This window comes from Madurella fahalii (genome assembly GCF_045866475.1).
Source record: "Madurella fahalii IFM 68171 DNA, scaffold_6, whole genome shotgun sequence".
Lineage (NCBI taxonomy): Eukaryota > Fungi > Ascomycota > Sordariomycetes > Sordariales > Madurella > Madurella fahalii.
Window position 1 is genome coordinate 4,110,498 of NW_027263976.1, and position 24,807 is coordinate 4,135,304.

Below are 24,807 nucleotides of genomic sequence, written 5' to 3' on the forward strand. Positions count from 1 at the left end.
CGCTACGTTACCCGAGGTGGGATCAGTAAGCGGACCAGCGGCCAGCACGGCGGCGAGGATTGAAAGATGCCTGTAAAAGAGGGAGGTGGTTTGGGGGGGTGGAAAGAGTGGAAAGAAAAAAAAAAATAGAAAAAAAAAAAGAAAGGAAAAAAGAGGCCTTTCATCAGGAGTCACGGGACAGAAAAACGCGGAGAAAAGGGTAAAGTAGAGAGGGTCGGGCGTATCTCTCTGATTTATGCCAGCAAATTGTTTGGAATACGAGAGGGAATGTGGGCTGGAAAGTGGCCGTGCCACGCCCGATTGGTGGGGCTGTCGTCATCCATGTTCTGGAAGAGACAAGAAGGCCCAGAACCAAGCTGGCGCTGGAAAGCCGACGTTCGATCTGGGGCCATGTTGAATTCCTTGCTTGGCGGGACTTGGGTGCTGCAGCTGTCAAAGGCCCATGAATGTGAGGTTTCATGACAGTTGGAAAGCCGAGACATGATTGAGCCAAACAGCCCGGAACAGGGGACTGCTGCACACTACTGTGGTGCGCGCAGTGGGCAGATTTCTTTGGTCCGATCTCGTCCAACGCGTGCTCCATCGCGTCAGCATACGCTACTGGGACGTATGTATATGTATAAAATCTGGGGCACAACGGTCTGGCGTTTTGCTCGGCACCTGCACCGCACCCACGAACACGAGGACCAAACAACTAATGACAGGAAGAGGGAGAGAGTGGGTGGGTGGAGACCAAGGCCAGGGGGAGCGTTATTTGAGCGATTGCTAAAAAGCTGCGCTCGCTGCAACCCTGGAATTGTCTCTCCACCCACCCCTGGGCAGGCTGGCCAGGCTAGACAGGCTGGGCCGGCGGGAGAGGGTGCGCTCCCAGCTAAAATAGATTTGGGCCGTCGCGAGTCCCGCCTTTCACTCTGGAGCTTTTCTCCTCATCTCGCACACAGCTAAGGAGCCCACTCTCACTCTCGCCGAGAGCGACCTCTCGTTTTTACCTCCCCATTCCCCTCCGTCCTCACCAATTGGTGCCTTTCGTTTTCACGCCGAGGGAGACCCGCCATTCGTTTTAAGGGAGCATCTCTCCGGATGATAAACACGATCGCTCTAATTATATAACACGAAAGGAGCTTTCGAGCCGACGTCTTCGTTTTTGCCGAACCCCATTCCAGCACTTGTCGGCCCGCGTCTTCCGTTTCGAGCACGCCGAAACGCCAGGGCCCAAGCAGCCGCATCCGGGAAGGCGAACCAAACCGGATTCCCTCTCCGCAGCTTCGACGCCGCCGGGAACCTTCTCCCTGCGCGCCATATCCCCCGGGCTGCATCTAGCATACTCAAGCAAACCCTCTCCACCATCATGGTCCGACCTCTCCTGCCTTTGGGCGCTGCCCTCCTCGGCGCCACCACTGTCCTGGCGCAAGACCCTCCATCCTGCTCTCTGGATAACAAGTGTCCCGAGGAGGCTCCCTGTTGTTCGCGTGAGTCGCCCCGAATATCCCACACAACCATCTATCTTCAGCGGCAGACACTGACATCCGGGACCCCCTCCATGTAGAGTACAACCAATGCGGCGTGGGCGCGTTTTGTCTTGGTGGTTGCGACCCCCGCATGTCCTTCTCGATCGATTCGTGCGTCCCGGCCCCGGTATGCCAGGACAAGACGTACAGGATGGACTCTCTGGACCGCTATCGGGATATCAGCGAGTACCTGGGCGACCCCAGCGAAGCTGACTGGGTTGGCCAAGGCGAGCCGCTACTCTACGACGGCAATGTGTTGCTCACCATGGCCCCCAGAACCGTCGGCACCGTCCTGGCCACCACGACGTACATGTGGTACGGCAATGTCAAGGCGAGGCTGAAGACGTCCCGAGGCGCTGGTGTGGTGACGGCCTTCATCCTGTTCAGCGACGTCAAAGATGAAATCGACTACGAGTGGGTCGGCGTCGATCTGAACGCTGCCCAGACCAACTACTACTTCCAGGGTATTCCCAACTGTGAGCATCCCCCTCCCCCTCCCCCCCCAACCTCGTTCGTCTCGCCGTAGATGCTGACCTTTTGCCTCGTATCAAGACGACAATTCTGACAACATTACCGTGGTTGACACGTACAATGAATTCCACGAGTACGAGATCCAATGGACGCCCGACGAGATCAGGTGGCTCATCGACGGCAAGTTGGGCCGCACCAAGAAGAGGTCCGAGACCTGGAACGCCACCTCGAACCAGTGGGCGTTTCCGCAGACGCCGTCTCGCGTCCAGATTTCCATCTGGCCCGGCGGCCTTGCAACCAACGCCAAGGGCACCATCGACTGGGCCGGCGGCGAGATCGACTGGAACTCGGACGAAATCCAGAACTACGGGTACTACTTCGCCACGTTTGCTGAGGTCACGGTTGAATGCTACAAGACGAACACCCCGCCCGGCACCAACAGGGGCGTCTCGTACTACTACAACGACATCGCCGGCACAAACGACACGGTTGTCGACAGCAACAGGCCGACCGTGCTCAAGAGCCTCCTCGGCACCGGCACAGACATGGACAGGGGCGACAGCACATCTGGCGGCTCGTCTACCTCGTCTGGTGTCCACGCCATTCCGGGCGGTAACGCCGCTCCCCCAAATGTTCCGGGCGGCGGTTCCGGATCCAACGGCGGCAGTTCTGGCGCTGACGCCGGCGGCAATGGCAATCCCGCCTGCTCGCCCAATGAGTTCTCCCAGAGTTGCGGCCAGACTGACGGCGGTGGTGGCAACAACAGCAACAATGGCGTCCGTGGTGCTGAGCGGACGCTCGGTGCCAGTGCCTTTGCCGTCATCATTGGCATTGCCGGTCTGCTCTTCCTCTAAGCTACGCCTCACCCTCGCAAAAGGGTGACTTTCGGGCAGATCTTGTCGCCTTTGGGAGAGGTCCCCGATGGGTTGCATAGCTGGCGCTCGCGGTACGAATAAACTCAACTAATTTCTGCCTTCTTGTATGGTTTCGATACCATACGCGCTGCTTCTATACCTCCTTATTTTTTTTTTTTATCCATCTTGCGTACCGTGGGAGGCAGTGGCATCGGGATGACCAGGCAATGGTCTTTTTTCTTCTTTCTTTTTCTTCGCTCTATACCAACTTGCCAAACTTTTTACCATTGGGAGAGCCCGACTCGATTGTATTACATGTTGGGGAGTTACCAAGCTTAATGGCTATATGTGCCGTCCATTCCTTGTACATTATCGAGATGAGACAGGTCTGGAGCTTCTGTATGGGACGAGGGGTTTGTTTCGTCTGGCTCCGTGACGGTCCCAAGCTCCCTTGACAAAAGGGGTCGCTTGTGGGGAGGCAAGGGGACGAGACGCTTGTACATACATTTTGTACATGAGAAGATGATGCATGCATCCGAGGGGCGTGCGTAGTGACACAACATTAGAGATAAGACCCAAATGAGCGGCATAGGAAAGCAGCTTTGAAGTCTTGATGATTGCCATGAGTCGTAGTAAACCGCATCACTTACCATAACACATCGGGCTAGGAGCTATGCATGGGCGGTCAAGACACCACCCTTCCAACCCTAGCACCACAGGATTCGAGTCCCTTTCGCTGACTCTGGCTTTCCAATACCACGTGCGGCAAGCTACCCAGCTCCGGTAACCATGCTGTTTCTGGGATGAAGAAGCGTCCATTCCCACTTCCCTGACATCTCTTCCTCCTATTCAGCAGCATTTCCCCCCCCAAACTAGCCTTTTTTTTTTTGGTTCAACTTTCATGGCTCTGGCCTGTCAACCTGGGCCCCTCATGGGAACTATTCGCGACTCGACGGTGCTGCTTTGTCCCGGGAGGAGTTGGCGACCCCGGGTTCCCTTGTTCAGGGGTTGTAAAACAAAAGAGCCTACTACCCCCTTTTTTTTTCGTTAGTGGAAGTGAACAATCCAACAATGACTAGCCGACCTCCGAAACAATCGAGTTGTTCATCGACGCAGATATATAAGCATCGTACTGTCCGCGCCGATAAACAACTCACAGCAAGCTCATGGGAATGTTCAATCGGTAAAATATCTGGTGTCTTGTCAAACGCTAATCCAACACTAACACGGAATCATTCCATCAAGGTAAAATCAGTACTAGTAGTTCGGGGTAAAAACGAGTTGGGGCCCGCAAACATGTCTCAGCAGACCGAAGCCAGCTCGTACGACCCGGCGGTCGACACCGTCTTCTTTGACATCAACGCCACGCTCTCGGCCATCGAGCTGGGCAACTTTCTCTGCGACGGGTGCAGGCGGGCCATGTCCAGGCTCGTCCGGAAGGCGTTCGGGCGGCGGCTGGACGGGGAGCCCGGGCTGGTGGCGCCGTCGCCATCGCAGATCCGCCGCATCTCGCGCGACCCGGACCGCGTCCTGCAGTTCTTCTCCACCCTCGCCCCGCGGGCCGTCCCCTTCGCCTCGTGCGCCCAGCTCAAGGCCTTCCTCCGCCCGGACTGGGACGCCAACTTGGTCGACGCCACCGTCGCCGCCCTGTCCGAGCCCGGCGACGACGCCTGGAACCTCGCCCAGTGCAAGCTGTGGCACGCGCTCAAGGGCCGCTACACGGTCCAGGACGCCGTGCGGGGGCGGTCGCTGGCCGAGTTCATGCGGTCGCACATGACGCTGCTGAACGCGCTGCTGGCGGAGCAGTGGCATGCCGGGGAGGACGGGGATGAGGGGGGCGATGAGGAGGGATGGCGGACGTGCGAGCGCTGGGCCGTTTCGTTGGGAGGCGTGGGGCGGAGCCCGTGCTTCCCGGAGCTCCCGTACGGGTACCCGCACGGCGGGGAGGTGGCCGGGCAGGCGCGCCAGGCCGTCGCCAGCGGGCTCCGCTACCTCGACCGGGGCGTCGCCGAGATCGTCAGGCTGGCGCTCATGGAGCACCGGACGCGCCGGGCGCGCGGGGCGCCCGAGCCTGCGGTCGCCCATGAGGACGAGATCTCGGTCCTGGCCGCGCTCGAGCAGACCCCCGCCTTCAAGGCGCGCCTGCGCGCCCTCGAGCGCACCGACCGGTACAGGATGCTAAAGTGGGAGTGCACGAGCATGCTCTCGGCCTGGCGCAGCGGCGCCGCGCGGGCCGTCGAGGACCCCGACGCGCCCTGTCCGCCGGGGGTGGACTTCTATCTGCCTTGCGACGAGGACGAGGCTACGTTTGATCGGCCTAGGGCGACCCAGATGACCCGGGACGCGCTGAATCTCATTGTCAACTTACTCACGGGGGGCGTATAATAGCCCCGTAAAACGATGTGCTTTTGACAGTTTGACCGCCAAAGTAGATTAGCTGGTACGGTGAAGGTGCCGTGAGGGTACGGAATCGTTTGCTTGACCACGGATAGAATGGATAAATTTTAATGTATGCCCACCGGAGGTCTTTTGATACGTCTTCTAATAAGTAGTAGTAACTGGGATGTGGACATGTGAATCCCGATCTGACTTTGTGCTTCGGCGCCCTGCCCCTATTCTTGTTTATTTTTATTTTTATTTTTTTTTTTCTTTTTTGGTTTTATTTATATATCTGCTCACTCGTTGCGCCTCACAAACGCCACGCTGGCACCATAAATACAGCTATTTTCCCTCCTGTCTACCACATACGACCATACCCACAAGAAAGCACGGGATCCCGTCCGCTCTCCCTTAGTTAAGCTTGTGAGGGCCAGACTAGTAGTTGGGTCGGTGACGACCAGCGAATCCCTGGTGTTGTATGTTTTTTTACCCTTCACCACTCCCTTTTTCTCTCTTTAAAACCTTACTATCTTTCTACTCTTCTTTTATGTCTGTTGATTTGTCTATCAGTAATGCAGGTAGTGAAATAGTACGGACATATACATCTACACCCACATAGTCATCAAACAAGGGAGAGAGACAGACCAGATATACAAGACAGGCCAGGCGGGCATCTCAAAACACAGGTTCCTGCAGCCCAGACAAGGTCAAAACAACATATGCAGATAGAGCTCTCTCTAAACAGAGGAAAGCCGCTTTGCATTTGAAGACAGCCCTCCCCAATTGAGCTTGTACCAGAGTGTGGAAAAGAAGTGCTAAGTTGTGTGTCCTGTCTCAGGAGCAATGCCGAGACGGTCCTTCTTATTGGTGCAATTAAAAATGGGTACCTACCCCAACGAGTTCCAGCCCCTGGAGCCATCCCAGTAAGCGCGCCCCTCTGATCAGAGGACTCCCTTTTCCCAGTGACCGTTTTCCCCAACTCAGTAGGAGCAATCCTATGGGGCTGGACGAGACCATAATAACGGCGATTACTCTATTCTTCAGTCCCTGCACTGCTCAAATACAGGTCAGCGTGTGCGAATTGCTCTTCCTGTATGGCGCTGTGCTGCACGAGTTGACCTTCTGTTTTTCATCACCCCCTGGGCTGGTAGTCCTCCCCATCGGATCCTTAATTTCAGAGCCAAGTCGTTGCAAAAACGGTGCTTGCACGTAAACCGGTCTGTATTGTCTAGGATCAGCTACGGTTGCGAAGGAGCCAAGAGGGTCTGGGGTATTTACCTGGACGAGTGCGTTTCCGTGGCTTCTTAACAAAGAACCAAACTGAGAAGGAAAAAAGAAGTGGAATATTGAATCTCTTCCCTAGAGAGGCTCGTGATATGATGGGGCGCCGGAGGCCGCCCAAGGCCTCGCATGATCTACGTCTGCACGTCGGCTAACGCTTGTTGAGTGAGTGGTGCTCAGAAACGGAGTTCTTCCGATCAAAATGTGGACTTCAAGAGCCGTTGGCTCCTTGCGATGCCCGTTCTGCCATGTCAAGCTGGCCCATCGCGGCCATGAGCAGCTCGAGGACGCCGGTCTTGCGCTTTTCCTCGGTCAGTCGGAGTAGGCCGTCCAGTGTGCCCATCTCTCGACACAACCGCACCATCTCTTCAGCGACGAGGGCTGAGCTGGAATGGTTGGGGACGTCCCACCAGCTATCCTTTCCGTGGAGGGCGTTCGTGGTTGGGCAACCTGCTAAGTTCCTGTTGGCCAGTTTGAGCAGATGCGAGACATCGTGAGCTTGCACGCGGGGGTCCGCCTCAAGTAGCAGGCGAACCAAGTGTCGGTGGTTGCCGCTGGCTGCGTACTTGAGAGCCGTGTGGCCGGCGTGGTCTCTCACGTCTGGCAACGCCCCTCGTTGCAAGAACATGATCACGGTATTCGTGAAGCCGTTCTTGGCAGCCAACATCAGCGGCGTCACCCCGTCCTTGTCGGCCTGGGCAAGGGCTTGCCGGAGGCGTGCCCATCCTACTGGCGAGTCATATAGCGCATTGATAACCCTGATTGTGGCATCGTCGGTGTGGGAATCGCTGCCTCCACGGTTCTGGTTGGCATAGGGCACCATGTCGGTGCCTCCCACGGCAAATAAAAGAACAGACTGGCCTTTGTCCGTTACTGCGTTGAGGTTCGCTCCGTAGCTCATCAAAAGCCTGACAAACCCGACATCTCCTCGAGAAGCCGCGTAATGAAGGGGAGTCATTCCTCCACGGGCCACGCAATTGGCGTTAGCGCCCTGTTCCAACAGGGCCGTGGCCAAGTCGAGGTTGCCTCCCATAGAGGTGTCATGCAATTGCGTGTGGTCCAGAGAAGATCTAGAGACATCGAGGACGGGGTTGATGGTACGGGGCGGGCTCGTGGCACCGAGTGCGATGGGTATCCTGAACATGGCCATGCCTGGGTTGTACTCGTTCGAAAAGGGTGGGTTGGCGTGGTCCAGACCGTAATCAATAGGCTGGACTGCATGATGAGACGCTTGCGAGACGAAAATCCAAGGCGGGATGCCGTCCGTTCTGGCTTGGTATCCGTGATATCCAATATCTTGGCTGTTCACGGGCCATGGAGATGGAGAGAACGGGGGGCCTATAGTGCTGCGAGGGAGACTGTGCGATAGGCTAGGCATCTCGGGCCTCGAGAACGCCTGAGAGATGAAGAGCTCATCCATGACGGGGACCGCAGGCTGGGGCGGGGGCGGGGGCGGGGGCGGGGGCGGTGACTGGGAACCGGTGCAGGTATCCTCAGCGGGCCAACACATCGACACAGATGATGTCCAGGGCACGTTTCTGGTTGACGGGCTTTCACACGACTCGAAGCCGTGGGGTCCCGGAGGATTCTCCACGGCTGCCTCTTCTGCCTCCCTCGGTTCAGGATCCACGGAAGGCTGGGTCACTGGCGGCGGTAAAGAACTGTTCAGAGGATCTGGCTCGGGGGTGGTATACGTGATATCGGGTGGAGTCGCCACTAATGAAACGTCAGTCGCTCAGCCCGGTGTCGGGGCGGATGAATGAGACGTACCTTGCTGATCGGATGGTCGTAGGCCTCCCCCGACGGGTAACTTGTAACGTTTGGCGAACCGGCGAAGCTTCTCGGGTTCCACGGGTCTACCGCGCCGGATGAAGCGTGTCTCTTTGTTGATACGGCGGCGTTGTTCCGCAATATGAAGCATAGCTATCATCTCGACAGCTTTGATGTTCTTCTCAAGCCCCCATGATTTAAGATGCTTCTTGTACATCTTCTTCCTGCCGGCGGAAGGCGTTAGCTCGGGGGGTGGCAGTGGGGTCGAAAGCGAGGAGCGGGGGAGAGGAAGGGGGAGGGGAGCCGCACGTTGCTACAAAGCCGTGGTCGTCTTCCATGGTCTTCATCACTTCTGGAAGCAATTTCCTTTGACGCCAGTAGAGATCCTCGATCTTTTCTCGGTAAGCTCCCCAGTCAAGCCGAGTATCGGAGGTGGGTGGCATGATGCTTCAAGGCAGCGCGGCCCGTCCTCGGGTTGTGAATGTGACGGGTCACGGCGGGCTGCAAAGGTGCTCCAGGAGGCGTTGACATGAGAATAGGTTGAAGAAAGGTAGACAAAGATAAGGACAAACACTGGTGGGGGTTTGGGCGAGCTTAAAAAAATAAGTAGCGAAGACTCGAGCGGCCTGTCTGTCGATAGTTCGGTCAAGAAGCCGGTGTGCCAACTCATAAAAGACCGACGAGCCGGGGAGGCTGACGCCATGGCCGGGGCCTTCGCTAACCGCTGCCGGGCACCATGATAGACAGCACAAACGTGTACCGGGCCCCAAGCGCCTTCTTGCAGGGTGAGGTTGACGGGGGTCCAATCGGGAGTGAAACCAGACAGGAAGGGGGCCAGGGGAGAACTGGGCAACGTTGCGATTGGGAAGCAGAGAGACCGCCAACTCACATCAGAGTGAAGCGTGCGTCTCAAGAGTTTGTGTAACGGTGCGGCAAAGCTGGCGCCGGCAAGCTGGGAAGCCGGAGCCGGGGAGCGCGGCTCGACATCCGCCAGAACAATAGTCATAGTCTTGCCAGTTCCTGGCACCGTCGTCTGCCGTTCGTCTACACCGCCATGGCGCGCCTTCAGAGATTTGGAGAACGGGCGGGCTTTGGGGTGCTACAGCATCGTTGGGGCCCAGCGGGGAAGAGTTCCGCGCGGGTGAAGGAGGGGGGGGGGGGGGTTGCTGCTGGAAAAGGACTGGACGTGCTTGCCAGTCTCTGCGCCTCCTCAGCTCGGGCCGTGGGCATTGGGTTCGGTCAGATGTCAAGGCCGAGCTCATGGGAGATTGGCCGGCAAGAACACCGCAAGATTGATGCCCATCATCGGCAGTCGCCAGGCCTGCCATGTTGCTGATATTGCGGCAGCGCCAAGCTCGACCATGCTGATCCGAGCAGGGCTCCCCTCGCCCGGCTTGCTGACGACCCGTCGGGCTGGGAGCCAGCAAGGGCTTCCCACGCGTGCCCACGCTCACCTCCTCGGCGTGAACGTCGCACGAAGATTTAAGTCACCGCGGAAGTGACCCGGTTACACACCACCCCCTACTTCTCTAGCGAATGTTCAAGCCACGGCGACGAAAGTACTTGACGGGCTGATCTCCTCGTCTAGGGAGTGCCACGCCGTCCAGGCCGGCAGCGCTTCCGGACAATCGTCGCTGTCCGGTCCCAGGGTTTTTTGAGGGCAGAAGTCCCCGCTTGAGGCTCAAAGCGAGATGGGGACGCTTGTGATTTTGAACACCGCCTGAGGGAACCAGGAGAAGTGGGCGAAAGGTAAGGCTGCGACTGCAGCTTTGGCCCGATTTGGACGAGCGGCCGGCGGAACGGCCTCCGACAGGGCCGTCCTGCAGCAGCTCGGCCGCTGGAGCGCTGGACCGCTGGAGCGTTGGAGCGCTGGAGCAGCTGCCCTGCTGTTCAGGCTGAGAGGCGGAAAACGCGGCTGCATCGTGGGCTGGAAATAGTGGCAAAGCTTCAACACAAGACCGACCGCTGCGCGAGCTTGTGAGTCTTGCTAGGGTCGGGATCGCTTCCGCGGGATTTTCGCTCGAACGAGATTGGACGCTCAGAGAATGAGGCGGTGGATGACGCACAGGAGAAAAGCGTGGGAGGAACTGCGAGGAAGGTGGTGTACTGGCGTCCAATGTAACGTGACTCGCTCGCTGTGTGCAAGCGGAATTAATTTCTTATGGTACAGTAATGAGCGGCCCTGTAATTTCCACCTCGTTCTGGGTCGATCGTCAACATCGTTGACTCTCCCAACTCTGGCTAGCTGTGCATGCCTCCGCCTAGCTATTGTATGCAACCCAAACCATCTTCTATTGACCGCCGCCGACAGCAGATGTCTACATACCTCTTGCAGCTGCTCGTGGGATAGGCAGAACCAGGGAGGAGAAGCCCGATTCCGCTGCGCGGAACTGTCGTAGCACAGCGCAACCGCTCTGGCGATCTTGGGGTGTTTATTTGCGCCCCGCCTCTTCTGCACCCTGCCCCTCGGCTGCTGTCCAACATGTCCCAGAAAATCACATCCAAAAACCTGCACTACAGCTCCACCCTGCCGCCCTTCCTCGCTCGCCTGCGCGGCCAAGCCGATTCCGAGGCCGACTCTAGCGCTCTCGATCCGATCCTTGCCGCGAGGCGACGGCCCGCCAAAGCCCGTTCCGGTAGCGCAGAAGCCGAGGATGCGCCCCTGGTGGTCGACGAGCAGGGCAACGCTGTGAGCGTCACCATCAACGCCGACGGGAGCGTAAAAGAGCAAGGGCCTGAAGAAGCACGGGCCGGCAGAGCTGGCGGAGACGAGCAAGCAGATACGGATGCTGCGACGGGCGAGAAACTAGCCGGCATTGGCGACGGCCCCAACCAGCGGAAGAAGCGCAAGATGGGGAAGGTCATTGGTGCCGATGCCGACGAGGAGGACGCCGAAGCTCAAGGCGACAAAAGCCGCAAGCGAGGGAGTGCAGGCCCAGCTAAGACCGAGGACCAGGGCGACTCGGCGCGCGCCACAAAAGCTAAGACGAAGAAAAAAGCAAAGAAGATCAAGCTTAGTTTTGGCGACGACGAGGGCTGAGAAACTCGTCTTCCCGCCGCCACAGATCACTACTCTTCTCCGCCTGGCCTGCTTCCATGATTCCTCTGCCCACACAAGTCTGCCGTCAAGGTAGGAGACATGTGGGCTCGAGTGTCTGAATACCATCGGCCGTTACCGCATTGTTAGGGTGACGACCTACCGCCTTTCTGCTATCCTCCTAGGCTCGAACGCCCTCGCACACGTGCCATCATCCGAGGTATCACTCCACACCGAAGGTCCATTTCTTGCCTGGGCATGCGGATGTGGCGCTTGGTTGACCTGGCTAAGGCCGGCTATGCCTGGAGCCGTCTATATCTACTCACTGAAATCCTCGTTTGGAAAGCCCATTGGTGTTCAATGGCAGCGGATGGTATGGACGGAAGGGAAGTTAATCTAAGGCCGGCAAGGACAGGGCGGTTGAAATGTGGACGGCCATGGAGATTCAACCACAAAACTGGCTCAGTGAGCGGCGTGCTTCTTTGCCATAGTGGGTGCACAATAACAAACCCTTGTGAAATGGCCCACTCAGCCTATAGCTTTACACAGGACAGACTAAGCAGCACAACCGCCCGCGGTCAGAGACATAGGAAACTCTATACAGTTCATGTGCCTGTCTGGATATTCTACAAGCCCGTCTCCCTAGTAACCTGCGGCTCTCCTTGTCATCGTGCTCGTGATCTTGACACTGCGTCCTGCTTCAATGCCACCCCGTCTCACTGCGGTCCAACGCTTACCAGTATTCCGGCTTGACATAGTCGGCGAAAGTCTTGGGCTCCTCGAAGCCGTGGTGGTGGCCGTGGTCGTGGTGGTCATCCTGGGGCCCGACATACTCCATCTTGTAGACGCTGCCGCACTCGGGGCAGCGCTCGACCGGGCGCTCACGGGTCATCTAGGCGGAAAATGCAGCATCAGCCAGCGTCGTCACTACGGACTCAAGGGACTAGAGGGAGGGAGGGGGGGGGGGGGGGTCCACCAACCCTGAGCCAAATGACGTTGTGGGAGTCGGCAGGAACGCCGGTGCAGCCAGCATACTGCTCTACGCCGGCGGAGCGGACCATGACGGGTTCCTGGAGGGTGCCTGTTCCATAATCAGCCCCGCTCTACCTCTCACGGATCTCGTCCTGCTTACCCTTGCGCGAGGCGTCCAGCGGCCGCATGTCGAAGACGTCGACACCCTCCATCTTGCCGAGAATCTCGAGACGCTCAAGACCGGTAGCCTGCTCCAGATCGGTGGGGACCGTTCCGGGAGGGGCGCCGGGGCCGAAGAGGTCGTCCTCCGTCTTGACTTCTGTTGATCACGAACTAGACGTCAGCCATCTTGCTGCATCCATCCCACACAGTCCAATCAAAAACCCCTCTCAGCCGTCTCTGTTTTGGCTCGAGCTTCATGCTGCTTCATGCTCCAAGCCCAATGGCCTGACGTCAGGCGTCCCACCGAGACCATGACGCAACCACAATCTAATCCAAACAGAAATGTCCATACCCTTCAGAGTCTTGTACTTGGGCGCGGGCGCATCGGGGGTGGCACTGCCTGGAGGTCCAAAAGCGTCAGTTTCTATCTATGCCGGCGGTCAATTGGTGGCTGCGGAAGCTCGGGTCGGCCCCGTGCGCGACATTCCGGAGCTTCGCTCGCTCGGGTTTTTTTGGGCTGCCCTGGGAGTTCCAACTTACGGCGAACGGCAGTGGTGGCCAGGCTGCGACGAAGTATCGGAGCGGCCGCGGCGCGGCGCGCGACGGCGACGGCAGAGCGCTGCAGAAACATGTTCGTCGAGGCGGTAGCGGGTCAATTGGGCGGGTGGTGGAAGGGTGAAGCTTGTTCTCGGATTTGAGAAATGGTCTGATTTGGCCCGGTTGGAGCACGAGTAGCCGAGCAGTGCTAGGTGCTTGCTGTTTAGGGAATAGCGCCAGGGCATGTGACCTGGCACGTGGATTCTCTTGTGTTGAGGAATGAGCCGTCGGAACCTACAACCGGAATTAGCAGTTTTCAAGAGTTGTGGTAAACAAAGCTCGCTATTTCCACATTCCCATTGACTTTGCAAAATTGCCTGATCAACAGATGCAGTGTCGATGGCTGCCAGTGAGCATATCAAACCAGAAACTAAGTAAGCTGAACCCTAACCCTTAGACAACCCGTTCTCGCGCAAGGTGAACCTTCTTGGGTGAGGGTTTCTGGGAAGGAGATATCCCTCCTTCCAAGCCATCAATCAAGGTGAATTACTAGAGACACAGTCATGGCATGTTAAGAATAATGAACGGCCTAATCACGTCTCCCGGTGCTAAGTATCATCTCGAATCCGGTGTATCCATCTATAAACCTGCTCTTCCGTATATACTACAGATCAGTTTACACATTCGGCGCTAGGCACATGACACCGCGGCAACCACCGGCCGCAGAATGGACTCTATCATCTACAGCCTGCTATACCCCCCTTTCTCCCCGTCCTCCAACCCCTGGATCAGCCCATCCTGGTACTCAGTCGCCACATGCAACCCGCGCGGACTCCAAATCTTGCTCTCCACAATCCCCCTGCCAGCCCCGGTCCGGGGGAACCAGGCCTCCTGCACCCACCAGCTATCCTCGGGCCTTATGACCGCCTGCTCGGCGCCCACGTGCATCACGAACGTGTAGCTCAGGCTGGCGGCCCGCCGCAGCGACCAGCCGAAGCCGATGTGGTTCCCCGCCATGAGCAGGCCGTTCCGGTCCGCCACGAAGGCGTGCGCCACCACGTGGGCGTTGGCGTCCCACCCGTCCGCGCCGTCGCCAGCGCCGCCGGCGGGCGGCAGCGGCTTGAGGAGGCGGTACAGCAGCAGCTCGCGGCGCTCGTGCACGGGGCGGCCGTCGTTGTGCGGGGCCATGTCGACCTTGCGCATCTCGACGGCGGGGAAGCGGCCGGCCTGGTCGGCGCCCACGAGCGCCACCACGCCGGCGATGTCGACGGGCGGGGCCGGGGGCCACTCGTGGGGCGCGCGGCGGGCGAGGATGGCGGCGAAGCGCTTCTGCGGCGGGTCCTCCTGCGTCGAGACTCCCACGCTGTCGGGCTCCGGGAGCTTGAGCGAGCACATGGCCGTGAAGGCCGGCGGGTCCAGCGGGAGGGCGGCGTCGGCGAGCGGGAAGCGGGCCCCCAGCGGGTCCGGGCTGGTGCTCGGTTCCGAGGGCTGGTAGACGGTAACCGAGAGGGTACTGAAGGTGCGGGACGCTGTCAGGGGCGTGACGTCGTAGATGAACGGCCGCTCTGGGATGCCCCGGCGGGTGAAGTAGCCGTGGATGGTCTGTCAGTGTGGTGAGGGTTAAACGCGGGGTTCTGAGTACATCAGAGAGCGGGTCAATGATAGGGGGTTGATGATGAGCGGCCTTGTATGCTGTTGGGCAGAGTTCACACCTACATGGAGATCGAGCCTCTCTGACGGCTTCACCCCCTTTTCATCCTCCAGCTCTCTCCATGCTCGGTACGCCGCCAAGGCGGATTGAGCGTACACATGGCCACCGAATGCGGCGCTGTGGACCATGGGCATCTCCTTATCCTTGGTGAAGTCGGAGCCGGGCAGGTATGCGGCCCTCGTTGCCATGAAACGCCGCACGTCACCCCGCCGAGGCAGCTTGACCAGATCCAAGGCTTCCTGGAAGGATAGCGGGGGTTCGTCTTCGGAAGGCATCCTCATAGCAGACAGTGAAAATAATGTAGCGAATTTTGGTGTGTCTCTTGTAAGCCGTCCGGTTCACTCGTTTCTGGGGCCTCAGCACTCGCCGAGGGACGTGGTTGCTGTCTATTATTGGGACAACGTCTTGAAATGAACGACTTTGGATTGAGGCGAACAAGAACCTAAGTAAAGAGAAACGAAGGATGGAAACTGACAAACAACAAGGAAGGTATAAAGTTGACGGTCCGGATCACTTCATCCTGCCGACGAAGAATACGGCAACGCTGGGTTGAGGTCGTCGTCATTCGGGATGGACCTTTCGGCTGGCCGAGAGAGCGGCCGGGGTCCATAGTTGCCGAGGTATCCACGTGATGATACAACCGGGGGACCGGACAGCCGACGGGCGCGGAACCGGAGAAAAAGGCATCGTCCGTCAAGTTCACTCGAGATTGTTGAAGCATTTTGCGAGCCAGTAAAATAAGTCCATAGGCGTACATGAAGCCATGCTAACCACGGTTAACGCTCAGTTTCCCATGGTTGATGGGAAGCTTTCTGCAGGTTCTCTGGCGCCGCTCTGGCGGCACCGGCCGACGTCCACGAGGCCGAGACGGGAGGCCCGAGTATACAAGTGCGCCCCTCAAGAAACAGTCCATAATGTTCAAGTACGCCGTATGTTTTTTTCTGCTGTCTTTCGCGAAGCAGGCTCTTCCAGACATTCCAGACAGAAACACCACAAACAAGCCAAATTTGTTCTCTTCCCCGCAAATGTTTATTCAGTGGGGTCACAAGCGGGGGTCAGTACGTCCCCACATCACGCCAGCGTTCCAGCGCTCTCCCCTGCTGGCAGATCACTTCCAATGACCCCCACCACGCCAAGTGCTTAATGTTAAAAGCTGAAACATGGGTCACCATGTACTGTACACTCTTCATGGGCGTTGGCAAGCCGTCTTCGCTGAAGCATGTCCTGTGCCGGAGAAGAGACAGCCAGTTCTTTTCTACCTAAATCACTGCTAGAGATGTCTGGCCAGTGCTCCTCTGCTCTGTCGAACTCGCCCGCTGATGAGCCGAGAGCCGAAGCCGAAAAGAGACCAAAAAAGTGCATTTATTTGCAACCACACCTCTCACAACGCCTTTCATCAATTGGGGCGGCTCGCTTGCCCCCACTAGTGGTGTTGGCACCCTCCATGGAGCTCGGAAAGGATCTCTGTTTTGGAGGGGTTCGTTCGGTATCCCGCTTTGGGGAAGGGGCCGCCGGGTTCGGACGAAAAGGAAGTGTGCCTACGTAGTACGGCGGTCGAGACGAACCAAAGGAGTTGCTTGGGCCATGGTGTCTGTGTGAAGTCGAGTGGCTGATGTATGGAGGTGTGAGTGGTGGAAAAGAGCCACGAAACGAACGAAAAGCGTTTCGAGTGACATTTGGCTGCACAGGAAACGACATCACGGCGTTCCTTTCTCGTCCCAACGAGGGCCTTTCTTAGTTCAGTCGGGATGCCATCTGCAACCACCAGCGGGACCGGTGTGCGGCTGGTCGCATCCGATCCACAGCTTTGGGTTTCCGGTAGCCGGTGTCGACTGCGTCAGAGAGTAGGACGGTACGACATTGATTCGCGGGGCTATTGGCTGCTCTCTCTTTAGCTTCTAGGCACAAGCGACCAGCCTGCTCGGCAGCTGTTTGCCCGAGGTTATTTAAAACCTGAGAGTCGCTTACCTTTGGGACACGCAGATCCTAAGGACAACTGGTAGTGTTCCGCTAGAATTCATGCCCCACCGGACAATATATTGTCTCTTTGTTGCTCAAAATTGGTAACAAGGGGTTACTGCCTGCCGCGGTGGAGGTACTAAAGCCAACGTGGAGGTTTGTGTCATGTAGCTGACAGATGTGTCCGTTCACTTCGGGGTTCTTGCGACATTTCCCTACCCCAAGAAGAGCGAGAAGTTTCCTGCGTTGTCATCTTATTATAACTTACATCTGAAAAGGATCAGTCAGTGTACCAGAGGCTGCCAAAGGCGGCGGGTAGATTTCCCAGACGGGAAGGCGTGAAAAGGGTTGCAGCGGAATGCCTCGGCCACGCAAGCCAACCTGGTTCAAAGAAGAATGCATGGATGATGGAACGGTAACCCCTAGACCAAAGTCAAGCAGCATCGATCGCAGGTATTCGGACCTGGGCGTAGCTAAAGAGAAGCAGTACACAGACAGCCAAGAGAACACAAGGCTAGCGTCGTCGACCCTGCCGTGCAATGCCCGTTGTAACGTTATCCGGCAAACTGAGGATCCCAACTTCTTAAGACCCACCCTCTGTCCTTCTGTGGTGTCCGGCCCTTTCTTTTATCCCCCGCCAGGCACTGCCCGTGTCGAGGGCTTTCGGGTTATCCATGCCTCCATTGATATGTAAATGAACCGCCGGGAGATGACGCGAATGGGAAATCGTTCTTACGGGATGGCTCCCTGCACCTGATCCGATTCAGATGTTGGGCCGCAGGCGGGTTAAATCGGGCAGTGTCGGTTGGCAAATGCGGCGAGTTCCGAGTGCTGAGAAATTGCGATGAACCGCTGCGCTTTGCTTCTGCAACTGAGGTGCGAATTGTGTTTCTGACAGGAACTAGGAGTCGCCGATTCTCTTCCGAGCCTCGGTGAGCCCCTCGGCCGTACCTCCGACCTGCTGCCAATTCAGTGGTTTGACCCAGCTGGTCCTAGCCGTGTTCGGCGGCAGGCATGTACTGTGTATGTATGCTGCTTCGCTTTGGTGTGCCTCGTGACCCAAATCCTCAAATGAGGTCGAGCCAGTGGCTGATTTGGGGGGGTTATGTGTGATACGTTTGGCCTGAATGGGCAAACGCTGGGCTGATGACCTGGCATTGACGGCAAATTGCGCTGCGGACTGGCCCCTTTATTTCTTGCCACGCCGCAGGCGATATATTTTATTTGTTTTATTTTACTTTTACACGCCTCAACAATTTCTGCGCAAGACCTGGCCAGACTGCTGAGTGCCAATGCCCGAGATTGCAAGCTTAGGAAACAAGGGTCGACATGCATGCAAGCACGGCAGAACACGATCCCCCTCAATGGGTGGGTCTTCTTGGTTTGGAGTCCTTGCTGTCTGCTGTATTGCAGTGTACACTACACGTACTGTGTAGCTGTTGGACTGTGGGTCGCGTGTCGCTCAATGGCCTCCTTCCCCGCAACCGCACAGCCGGGGATATTCTGGGGACCGAACGTCCGCGGGTTGTAGGGAGTTTTCTTAAACAAGCCTGTTTATTCTTATTGTTACTCGTATTATTATTATTTCACGATTCGAGCATCGCCCTAGAGTAATATGCGGGAATGCGCCGACAGGAGGGTCAAACAGTTTAGCTCCGAACGACATACGAGGTACACGGCGAGTATACCTGTATAATGAGTGGGGAACTGAGTGAAAGACAGGCAAGGCCGTGGTGCAGGGACTGACGTTAGGCTGTTTAAACCAACTGCGCCGATTTCCGGGGTTGGATGAAGACGAGAGGGGTACTGTCCATGTACATTCTTACAGGGATCAGGCTCGCCTGGGCGCTCTACGGCGCTGCTGCATCCAGCAACTTGCTCCCTGCCCTGTGAAAAAGAAAACACAGAAAAATTGAAAAGAAAAAGCAATAACTTGCCGCCCAATTACGCCATGGAAACTCTACAACTGGCTGCAGGTTGACGACCCAGCACTGGCCAATCTGCTTCACCACCGGCAGACGTGTAGATGCGTCAATTCGTCCTGTTCCTGCCCTTAGTCTGCTGCTCAAGCGGTCAGGAGGCGGTTCGTGTCACCGGTTTTTCTGCATCTTCGGACAGTGTCCCGGCCCTAAATTGAGAGAGGCCGTTTACTGGTTTGCGGCTCGCCCCAATCCTCCCAGGCCCAGCCAACCCCGGCGTCCATAATGTCAGCACCTCAACCTTGGCACTCAACCTACCCCTGCACTCTCCGCATTTCGCCCCCCGTCTCCAGGCCATTGTCAGCCGATGGGCGTCCATCCAGGACCAGACGCCTGGGAGCTTTGCACCAAGTTGCATTTGGGGGGACTTGGAGGCTTCTTGAGCCTGACCACATCACGAATACGCTAGTGGTTCTCTCGGGCCCAGCGTCTCCCACCACCAAAGCTCCCGGCCAGTGAGGATCCGTCTTGGTCCCAGCCCCAACGAGGTTCCCCAGAAATTCCACTCACGGAAGCCCCATGCCATGCTTGCCTCCGACTAGGGTATTCTTACAGTAGCGTCCTGCGAGTCGCCCTGGAGGAGCACATCTCCCCCAGGTCCCGCACCGTGGAACGAGATCTCCGTCTTCTCCACTCGACACCGCCTGGCTGGATGCTCTGTTTTCATCCCTGCGTCCTAATAAAGAGAGCACACGCCGTTTCATCCCACTCTGTCGTCTCTTTCCCTCCCACGCTCCCGGCTCTCTGGGACCCCCGCGGAGACGAGCGAGCGAGCGATCAAGCACGCCACCCCCGTCCAATCCGTCACCACGCAACAGTCCACTCGGCCCGTGAACGGCGCATTCCTGTATCTTGCCGGAAGCACTAAGCCTATTTCCTACGCCTCAGCGGTTAAGTGGAACTTGTTGGCTCATCAGATACCGCTACGCCTTCTATTAAGAGAGTTACCGGAGGATGCCGTGTCCCTGATTCCTGTGCGTTGACAGAGGTGGCTGTCCGAGTTGGACTTTGATCTTGAGTGTTTACCTGTGGGGACTATTGGTGGTTGGTCGAATGTGTCCCGCTGCTTGGAGGCCGTTGACGAGGTAGTTTATGACTTGTGTCTCGACTCGAAGCCTCGCCTTCCTGGAGCAGCTTCCCTGACATTCTTCTGTCTGGCCGGCCGCGACTTGGATCGATGATCTTGCACCTTCAACAGCCAATCCGCGACGGTCCGGTCGACTTAGGGCTGCTCATGCGATAGCAAGGGAGTTACGGCCAAGCCACAGGAGTCGTCTGGTCAGCGCTGGACTGTGGGGAGCAAGAGTTTACACAATGGGGTTGCAGCTTGAAGCCAGCAAGCAGAACTCCTTTGAACAGCACGGGCCCTGGCATTTCCGTGACGTTCGGTTCAAGCAGGACAAGCGTGTCGAGCTTGAGACGGCGCTATTCCACACAACAACGATCCCTGAGCTGAACGATCGGTTTCTCGACATCTCAAAGGGCAGCAGAGCAGACGGCCACAATCAGGCTCAGCCTCCTGAGATTGCCCTCTCAGTGTCGAAGCCGACAAAGCTTGAGGTCCAGCAGCTCAACAAAGCACCGTCGGCCCGCATTGCGACGACCACGAATAGCAAGATTGACCGCCCTACTTGCCTTGTAACGGCGCATCCGGACCTGGTTTTTACCAAAGTAGTCCCGTCCGGCCAGCAAGTGGTAACATTTCCGCTCCAACAACTCCACGCGTACCAAAGGCCATGTCTCAAGCGTCGGCGGCCGGATACGGATGTTGACGGACCCAATACTGCGTCATCGGGCTGTAAGAAGCGACGTCTTCTGCGGCAGCTCGTCACGTCGCGCCTATCGGAGCCGTTCTCACTTCCGGCAACCCACATCCTGAATAGGGAGGCGGTGGCGACTGGTGACAAGCGCTTCCTAAAGCTCGCCGCGATCATGTCCACGCGCCGACTCAACAACGTCGGGGCCGGTCAGGCACCGCCAGCACCAGCATTACAACCAAGCCCATCAACGTGGCTGCGTCGGGCAGCGGTGATCAACAGCTTCCGACTGCGGGTTTGTGCTGAGGCGGCGGAGCGGGGGATTGCTCAGGCTGCCGAGCTGGCGGCCAAAGCGGCCGTGTTTCAGCAGAGTCACGGAAGCAGTGCGTTTTTCGGTGGGCGGTACCTCGTGGATTCAGCAGGTCGGCCGTCGGGCGCGGTAACGCCGGGGATTAACTCTCCGCAGCCAAAGCTGTGGCCACCACCACCAGGTGCTGGATTCCGGCCACCGACGGCGAGGAGCTTGCCAGGCCCTCAAGCAGGGGGGCCGACGTCGACTGTGTTGAGGATCCCGAGTCCGCGGCTACGGCCCATGCGCTCGCCGGAGCTCAGGGTGACGCGGCCGGCTATTGCGCTCGAGGATCTGACGGATCTCGATGACGACGACGTGGCATTTCCTTCGTCAGAACACGAGAGCCGGTACGACGACGAGCCGGAGGATGTCTATGCCGACTTTGGCGTCATCTTTGGTGGTGGGGAGAGCGGGTCGACCGAGGCCGACGCCGGTGACCATTACGAAGACTACATGGACGATTTGGATGGGATCCCTTGGAATGTGAGGTGCTGAGAGGTGCGCCTCTGTTTTCGATTTACGTTCGGGAGGATATTCTGCCTTTGGATGCTTGGGATAAGGACATCAAGCCAGGAGTTTTGGGATTAATACGCTCGGTACATCTGACGGGATTCAGCGTCGGGATGGGAGGCCAACTGCTGTTTTACCGCCGCATCTTTGGTTCGCAAAATGTTTTCTGCGTGGCATTTGTTTTTCTTTAATGCGTTGTAGGAGTTGTCTAGCGGGAACCAGGTGTAGTTCGTTGCAAGCGAGTCCTGGGATTCTGGAGCGTTGCATAGCCGAGTTGGTGCATCAGTAGCGGCGAGAAAACCAAAACGTGCTGTTGAGAACGAGAAAGATTGTGAATTGTATCTATATAGGACTACACAATATCATTGTGCTCAATTGAAGGCAATTTCTAGGCCCGGTGACGAGTTGGAACAGGCGGGCGCTCCAGTCGACATCCTCTTCATATCCGTTCCCTCAGTTTCTGCAGCGTAATTAGCATCTCAGCCAGAGTATACTATCGTTTGCTGGAATTCACAGGAATCCCAGATGGCACAAACGTCTCAATAGTAGACTATTCCCAGCGCCGATTGTGCCGTCTGTTCATCCGATGTGTTGGTGTTGCCCAGAGTTTCGGGAGCTCGACGTCATCCAGCGTTTCGTCGTCCAAGTTACAGCGCGGGGTGTCTGCATGAACCCCACCATGATCAGGCTGTCAACCCCACACGAGCTTCTTCCCATCTAATCCCCAGATACCAAGCCGCAACTAAGGCAACCATCCGAACCAGGTCATTCAACTTCTACCCGGTCCATTTGTTTCAGACGTCGCAAATTTGGTATTCTGGCAGATCAAGACAACCCAATTCGGTTTTGCCCGCCATGGCAACCATCACCACCACCTCGACCTCCTCCTCCCTCAACCCAACAGCAACCCCCTTCCTGCCCGCCATCTCCTCCCTGCCCACACTATCTGACACGGCCCTCCGCGCGACGCTCGACCTGCTCTTCGAGCCGTCGCCCGAGCTGCACGCCCTGGCGCTCCCGACGATGCGCACCCTCTCGTTCGCGTCGTACGACGACCTGGTCGCCACGCTGCGCGACCAGCTCCTCGAGATCGCCGCCGCCGTCGAGGGCAACGAGGAGGGCCGGCGCCGGCTGCACGCCGTGCTGGGCAGCCACCCGAGGCTGGGGGAGCGCCGGCGGGAGGCGCTGAGCGAGCAGAGCCGCGAGGAGCAGAGGCACTTGCGGCAGGGGGACACGGGGGCGGAGGCGGGGGCGGAGGAGCTGGAGGAGCTGGGCCGGCTGAATCGCGAATACGAGGACAGGTTTCCCGGCTTGCGCTACGTCGTGTTCGTCAACGGGCGCGGGCGCGGGGAGGTCATGGCGGATATGAGGAGGCGGATTGAGAGGGGGGATTTGAGGGAGGAGGAGAGGGAGGGGATACGGGTGAGTTACCTTTCTTTTTTTTTTTTTTTTTTTTTTTTTTTTCCCTTCCCTAATAATCCTTTCACCCCTTCGGATGATGGCGTCTGCTTTCTGGTATACCTCGTGGTTGCGTTTGTTTCCGGTAACACGGTTGACTGACTGGATCACGGCGGAACAACAGGCCATGTGCGATATCGCCGCCGACCGGGCGCGTAAGCTGCTGGGGAAGTCGGCTGAAGAAGCGGCCGACGGGGGCACCGGTGGGAAAAGCTGAAGGGGTGGCTTTGTGTATGTGTTATTAGGCGGTGGAATCTGAAAAAAGTTTATGTGACAATAGTCGCACGAACATTTGGCTGGCGGACAGCGCTTGGGTAATACCCATTTATCATGTTGGCCGTTCCGCACTAGACACACAGATGGGTTAGGTTTGATGGGAAGAGTTACCTAGAAATAGCTTGCTGCCCAGATATGAATGCTAATTAGATATGAAAATTGGTACTACGACTGCTACGGTTAATTATCCAAGCAGTTGGCGCCGAATAGTCCTATGTCTCACTGATTTCCCTTTATCCAAAACGGGCCGATGGCAGACGAGACTTCCTTGATTCAATGCTGTTAATATCGATCAGTCGTATTATAATGCTTGCATAGTCAACAAGCGTCCGTCTAATGCAGGGATGTGGTGTACAAGGTGCTGTTAAAGGAGACTTAGTGTTGTTGTAAGGCCCAATTGGTCTATTGTAACCGCCATCTATCCCCTTCCTGCAGTCCAACATGATTATATATACCACCCTCTCATTCTGGCATAATTTTGCGTATCTGCGGCATTGTAACCAACAGACATTCTTCATCGCTGGATATACTGCGACCTGCTCACGCGTCGTACAACGTAGGTTGACACTGCAGTGCCTTTTTCTAGTAGCGACTCGGTCAGCGAGCATATAAGTATACTCGAAGCGGTACTGCCTGGCTCAAGATGTATCGGCCAAGTACCTAGTGACTCATCAATATAACGGCTGTTAGCCACTAGCGAAGAAGGGTAGGACATTGGCTACAAGGGTACGAGAGTACTCTGGTTGCTCAGATGTGTCGCAGGAATCCGTCTTGTATTTATATGCAGCCTGGTGTCCCGGCACAGCTCTGAAAGGTGGGACATTTTGTCGTCAAAATGCCGCTTTATTCGTGTGCTGCCTGTTGTCTCACTGGGTAGCTAACCTTCGAGGTTACATTGGGTGACTGCCACCCACCTATAAGAAGGCGCTCTAGTCCTGGACACCCAATCTCAGCGCGTCTGTCATTCTCCCTTCAGTCCACTAGCAACCTAGTCCCGGTAAAACCCAACACAACCAACAGCCAAGCTATGGCCTCCTTAGACAATACCCACAATGTCAAATGATCCCACTGCAAGAGAGCACAAGTTGAGACGGCAGATAGTCTGAAGCCCATGAACGAAGTGCCAGCAACGATCCTTGGCTGGCCCGCGTCGGGACGAGTGTGGGTGCTGAAGCCAACAACAGCCGAATCGAAGCAGCACCGCACCATGAACTTTGCCGGCCACGACCGACATGGAAGAGCACTGCGCTATCTTGCAGAGTTTGGGTGCCACCTGCTATGAAGATCCCAATGACTGTGAGGAGGTGAGACAAACTCTAGCCTCGCTACCTCCAACAATGGATTAGACGGTTTTGGAGGCCTAACGGCACTAGTGGATCTAGCCCTTAGCACTTTTGAGTCACGCACGGTTTTTCGGATTCGTAATCGGGCTATGACCGCACGGCTGGTGGCTGAGGTGGGCTGGGAGAGGATGGAAAATTTTAAAGGATCAACGTGACGGCTACTTACTGTCTAAGGATTCGTTTCTAGAATTTGAGACAAATAGTCCCCATCGCGGCCCGGGAGGGGGTTCCGTTCCTCTTCTTTCCTTGGCCGTGTCTTGGTCTGTTCGGTAAAGTGCCGCTCTCAGTTAAGAGTTTTTTGGGGTAATTGATCATAATCCATACTAAGCATCGGGTAGGGCCGCAGAATCTTGAACGCGCCAAGTCTGGACGGCCTGCAGATCACGACTACAATTTTTGGGATTGGCACATGCTAACCTATTTCGCCGTCTGCATGTCTTGCTATGTATGACATCTCACGGGAGGACAAGAAGCGCCGGTTTGAATACACG

The 24,807-nt window shown here is 57.0% G+C and overlaps 8 protein-coding genes and 1 non-coding gene across 9 annotated transcripts; 6 read left to right on the forward strand and 3 right to left on the reverse strand.

Moving 5' to 3' along the window:
- Nucleotides 1-1,348: 1,348 nt before the first annotated feature.
- Nucleotides 1,349-2,833, forward strand: UTR2 (putative glycosidase CRH2; the record flags this gene model as incomplete). Its single annotated transcript, XM_071066658.1, has 3 exons — nt 1,349-1,469; nt 1,547-1,984; nt 2,061-2,833. The coding sequence occupies 3 exons, from the start codon at nt 1,349-1,351 to the stop codon at nt 2,831-2,833; spliced, it is 1,332 nt and encodes a 443-aa protein (XP_070922759.1).
- Nucleotides 2,834-4,129: 1,296 nt separating this feature from the next.
- MFIFM68171_11240 (uncharacterized protein) lies at nt 4,130-5,218 on the forward strand (the record flags this gene model as incomplete). Its single annotated transcript, XM_071066659.1, has 1 exon — nt 4,130-5,218. One exon carries the CDS (start codon nt 4,130-4,132, stop codon nt 5,216-5,218), a length of 1,089 nt encoding a protein of 362 aa, XP_070922760.1.
- A 359-nt stretch (nt 5,219-5,577) lies between these two features.
- On the forward strand, nt 5,578-5,693 carry MP_IFM68171_r79. Its single transcript, XR_011606026.1, has one exon. It is a non-coding gene; the product is annotated as a 5S ribosomal RNA (ribosomal RNA).
- Nucleotides 5,694-6,704: 1,011 nt separating this feature from the next.
- On the reverse strand, nt 6,705-8,706 carry MFIFM68171_11241 (Clr5 domain-containing protein; the record flags this gene model as incomplete). Its single annotated transcript, XM_071066660.1, has 3 exons — nt 6,705-8,209; nt 8,264-8,487; nt 8,573-8,706. 3 exons carry the CDS (start codon nt 8,704-8,706, stop codon nt 6,705-6,707), a joined length of 1,863 nt encoding a protein of 620 aa, XP_070922761.1.
- Nucleotides 8,707-10,745: 2,039 nt separating this feature from the next.
- Nucleotides 10,746-11,303, forward strand: MFIFM68171_11242 (uncharacterized protein; the record flags this gene model as incomplete). The annotated part of the gene is made up of 1 exon (XM_071066661.1): nt 10,746-11,303. The coding sequence occupies one exon, from the start codon at nt 10,746-10,748 to the stop codon at nt 11,301-11,303; it is 558 nt and encodes a 185-aa protein (XP_070922762.1).
- A 730-nt stretch (nt 11,304-12,033) lies between these two features.
- COX4 (Cytochrome c oxidase subunit 4) lies at nt 12,034-13,065 on the reverse strand (the record flags this gene model as incomplete). The annotated part of the gene is made up of 5 exons (XM_071066662.1): nt 12,034-12,192; nt 12,281-12,381; nt 12,433-12,591; nt 12,787-12,834; nt 12,975-13,065. The coding sequence occupies 5 exons, from the start codon at nt 13,063-13,065 to the stop codon at nt 12,034-12,036; spliced, it is 558 nt and encodes a 185-aa protein (XP_070922763.1).
- Nucleotides 13,066-13,712: 647 nt separating this feature from the next.
- MFIFM68171_11244 (palmitoyl-CoA hydrolase) lies at nt 13,713-14,957 on the reverse strand (the record flags this gene model as incomplete). Its single annotated transcript, XM_071066663.1, has 2 exons — nt 13,713-14,573; nt 14,688-14,957. 2 exons carry the CDS (start codon nt 14,955-14,957, stop codon nt 13,713-13,715), a joined length of 1,131 nt encoding a protein of 376 aa, XP_070922764.1.
- A 4,977-nt stretch (nt 14,958-19,934) lies between these two features.
- Nucleotides 19,935-21,224, forward strand: MFIFM68171_11245 (uncharacterized protein; the record flags this gene model as incomplete). The annotated part of the gene is made up of 1 exon (XM_071066664.1): nt 19,935-21,224. The coding sequence occupies one exon, from the start codon at nt 19,935-19,937 to the stop codon at nt 21,222-21,224; it is 1,290 nt and encodes a 429-aa protein (XP_070922765.1).
- Nucleotides 21,225-22,094: 870 nt separating this feature from the next.
- MFIFM68171_11246 (Oxo-4-hydroxy-4-carboxy-5-ureidoimidazoline decarboxylase domain-containing protein) lies at nt 22,095-22,914 on the forward strand (the record flags this gene model as incomplete). The annotated part of the gene is made up of 2 exons (XM_071066665.1): nt 22,095-22,661; nt 22,822-22,914. 2 exons carry the CDS (start codon nt 22,095-22,097, stop codon nt 22,912-22,914), a joined length of 660 nt encoding a protein of 219 aa, XP_070922766.1.
- Nucleotides 22,915-24,807: the final 1,893 nt, after the last annotated feature.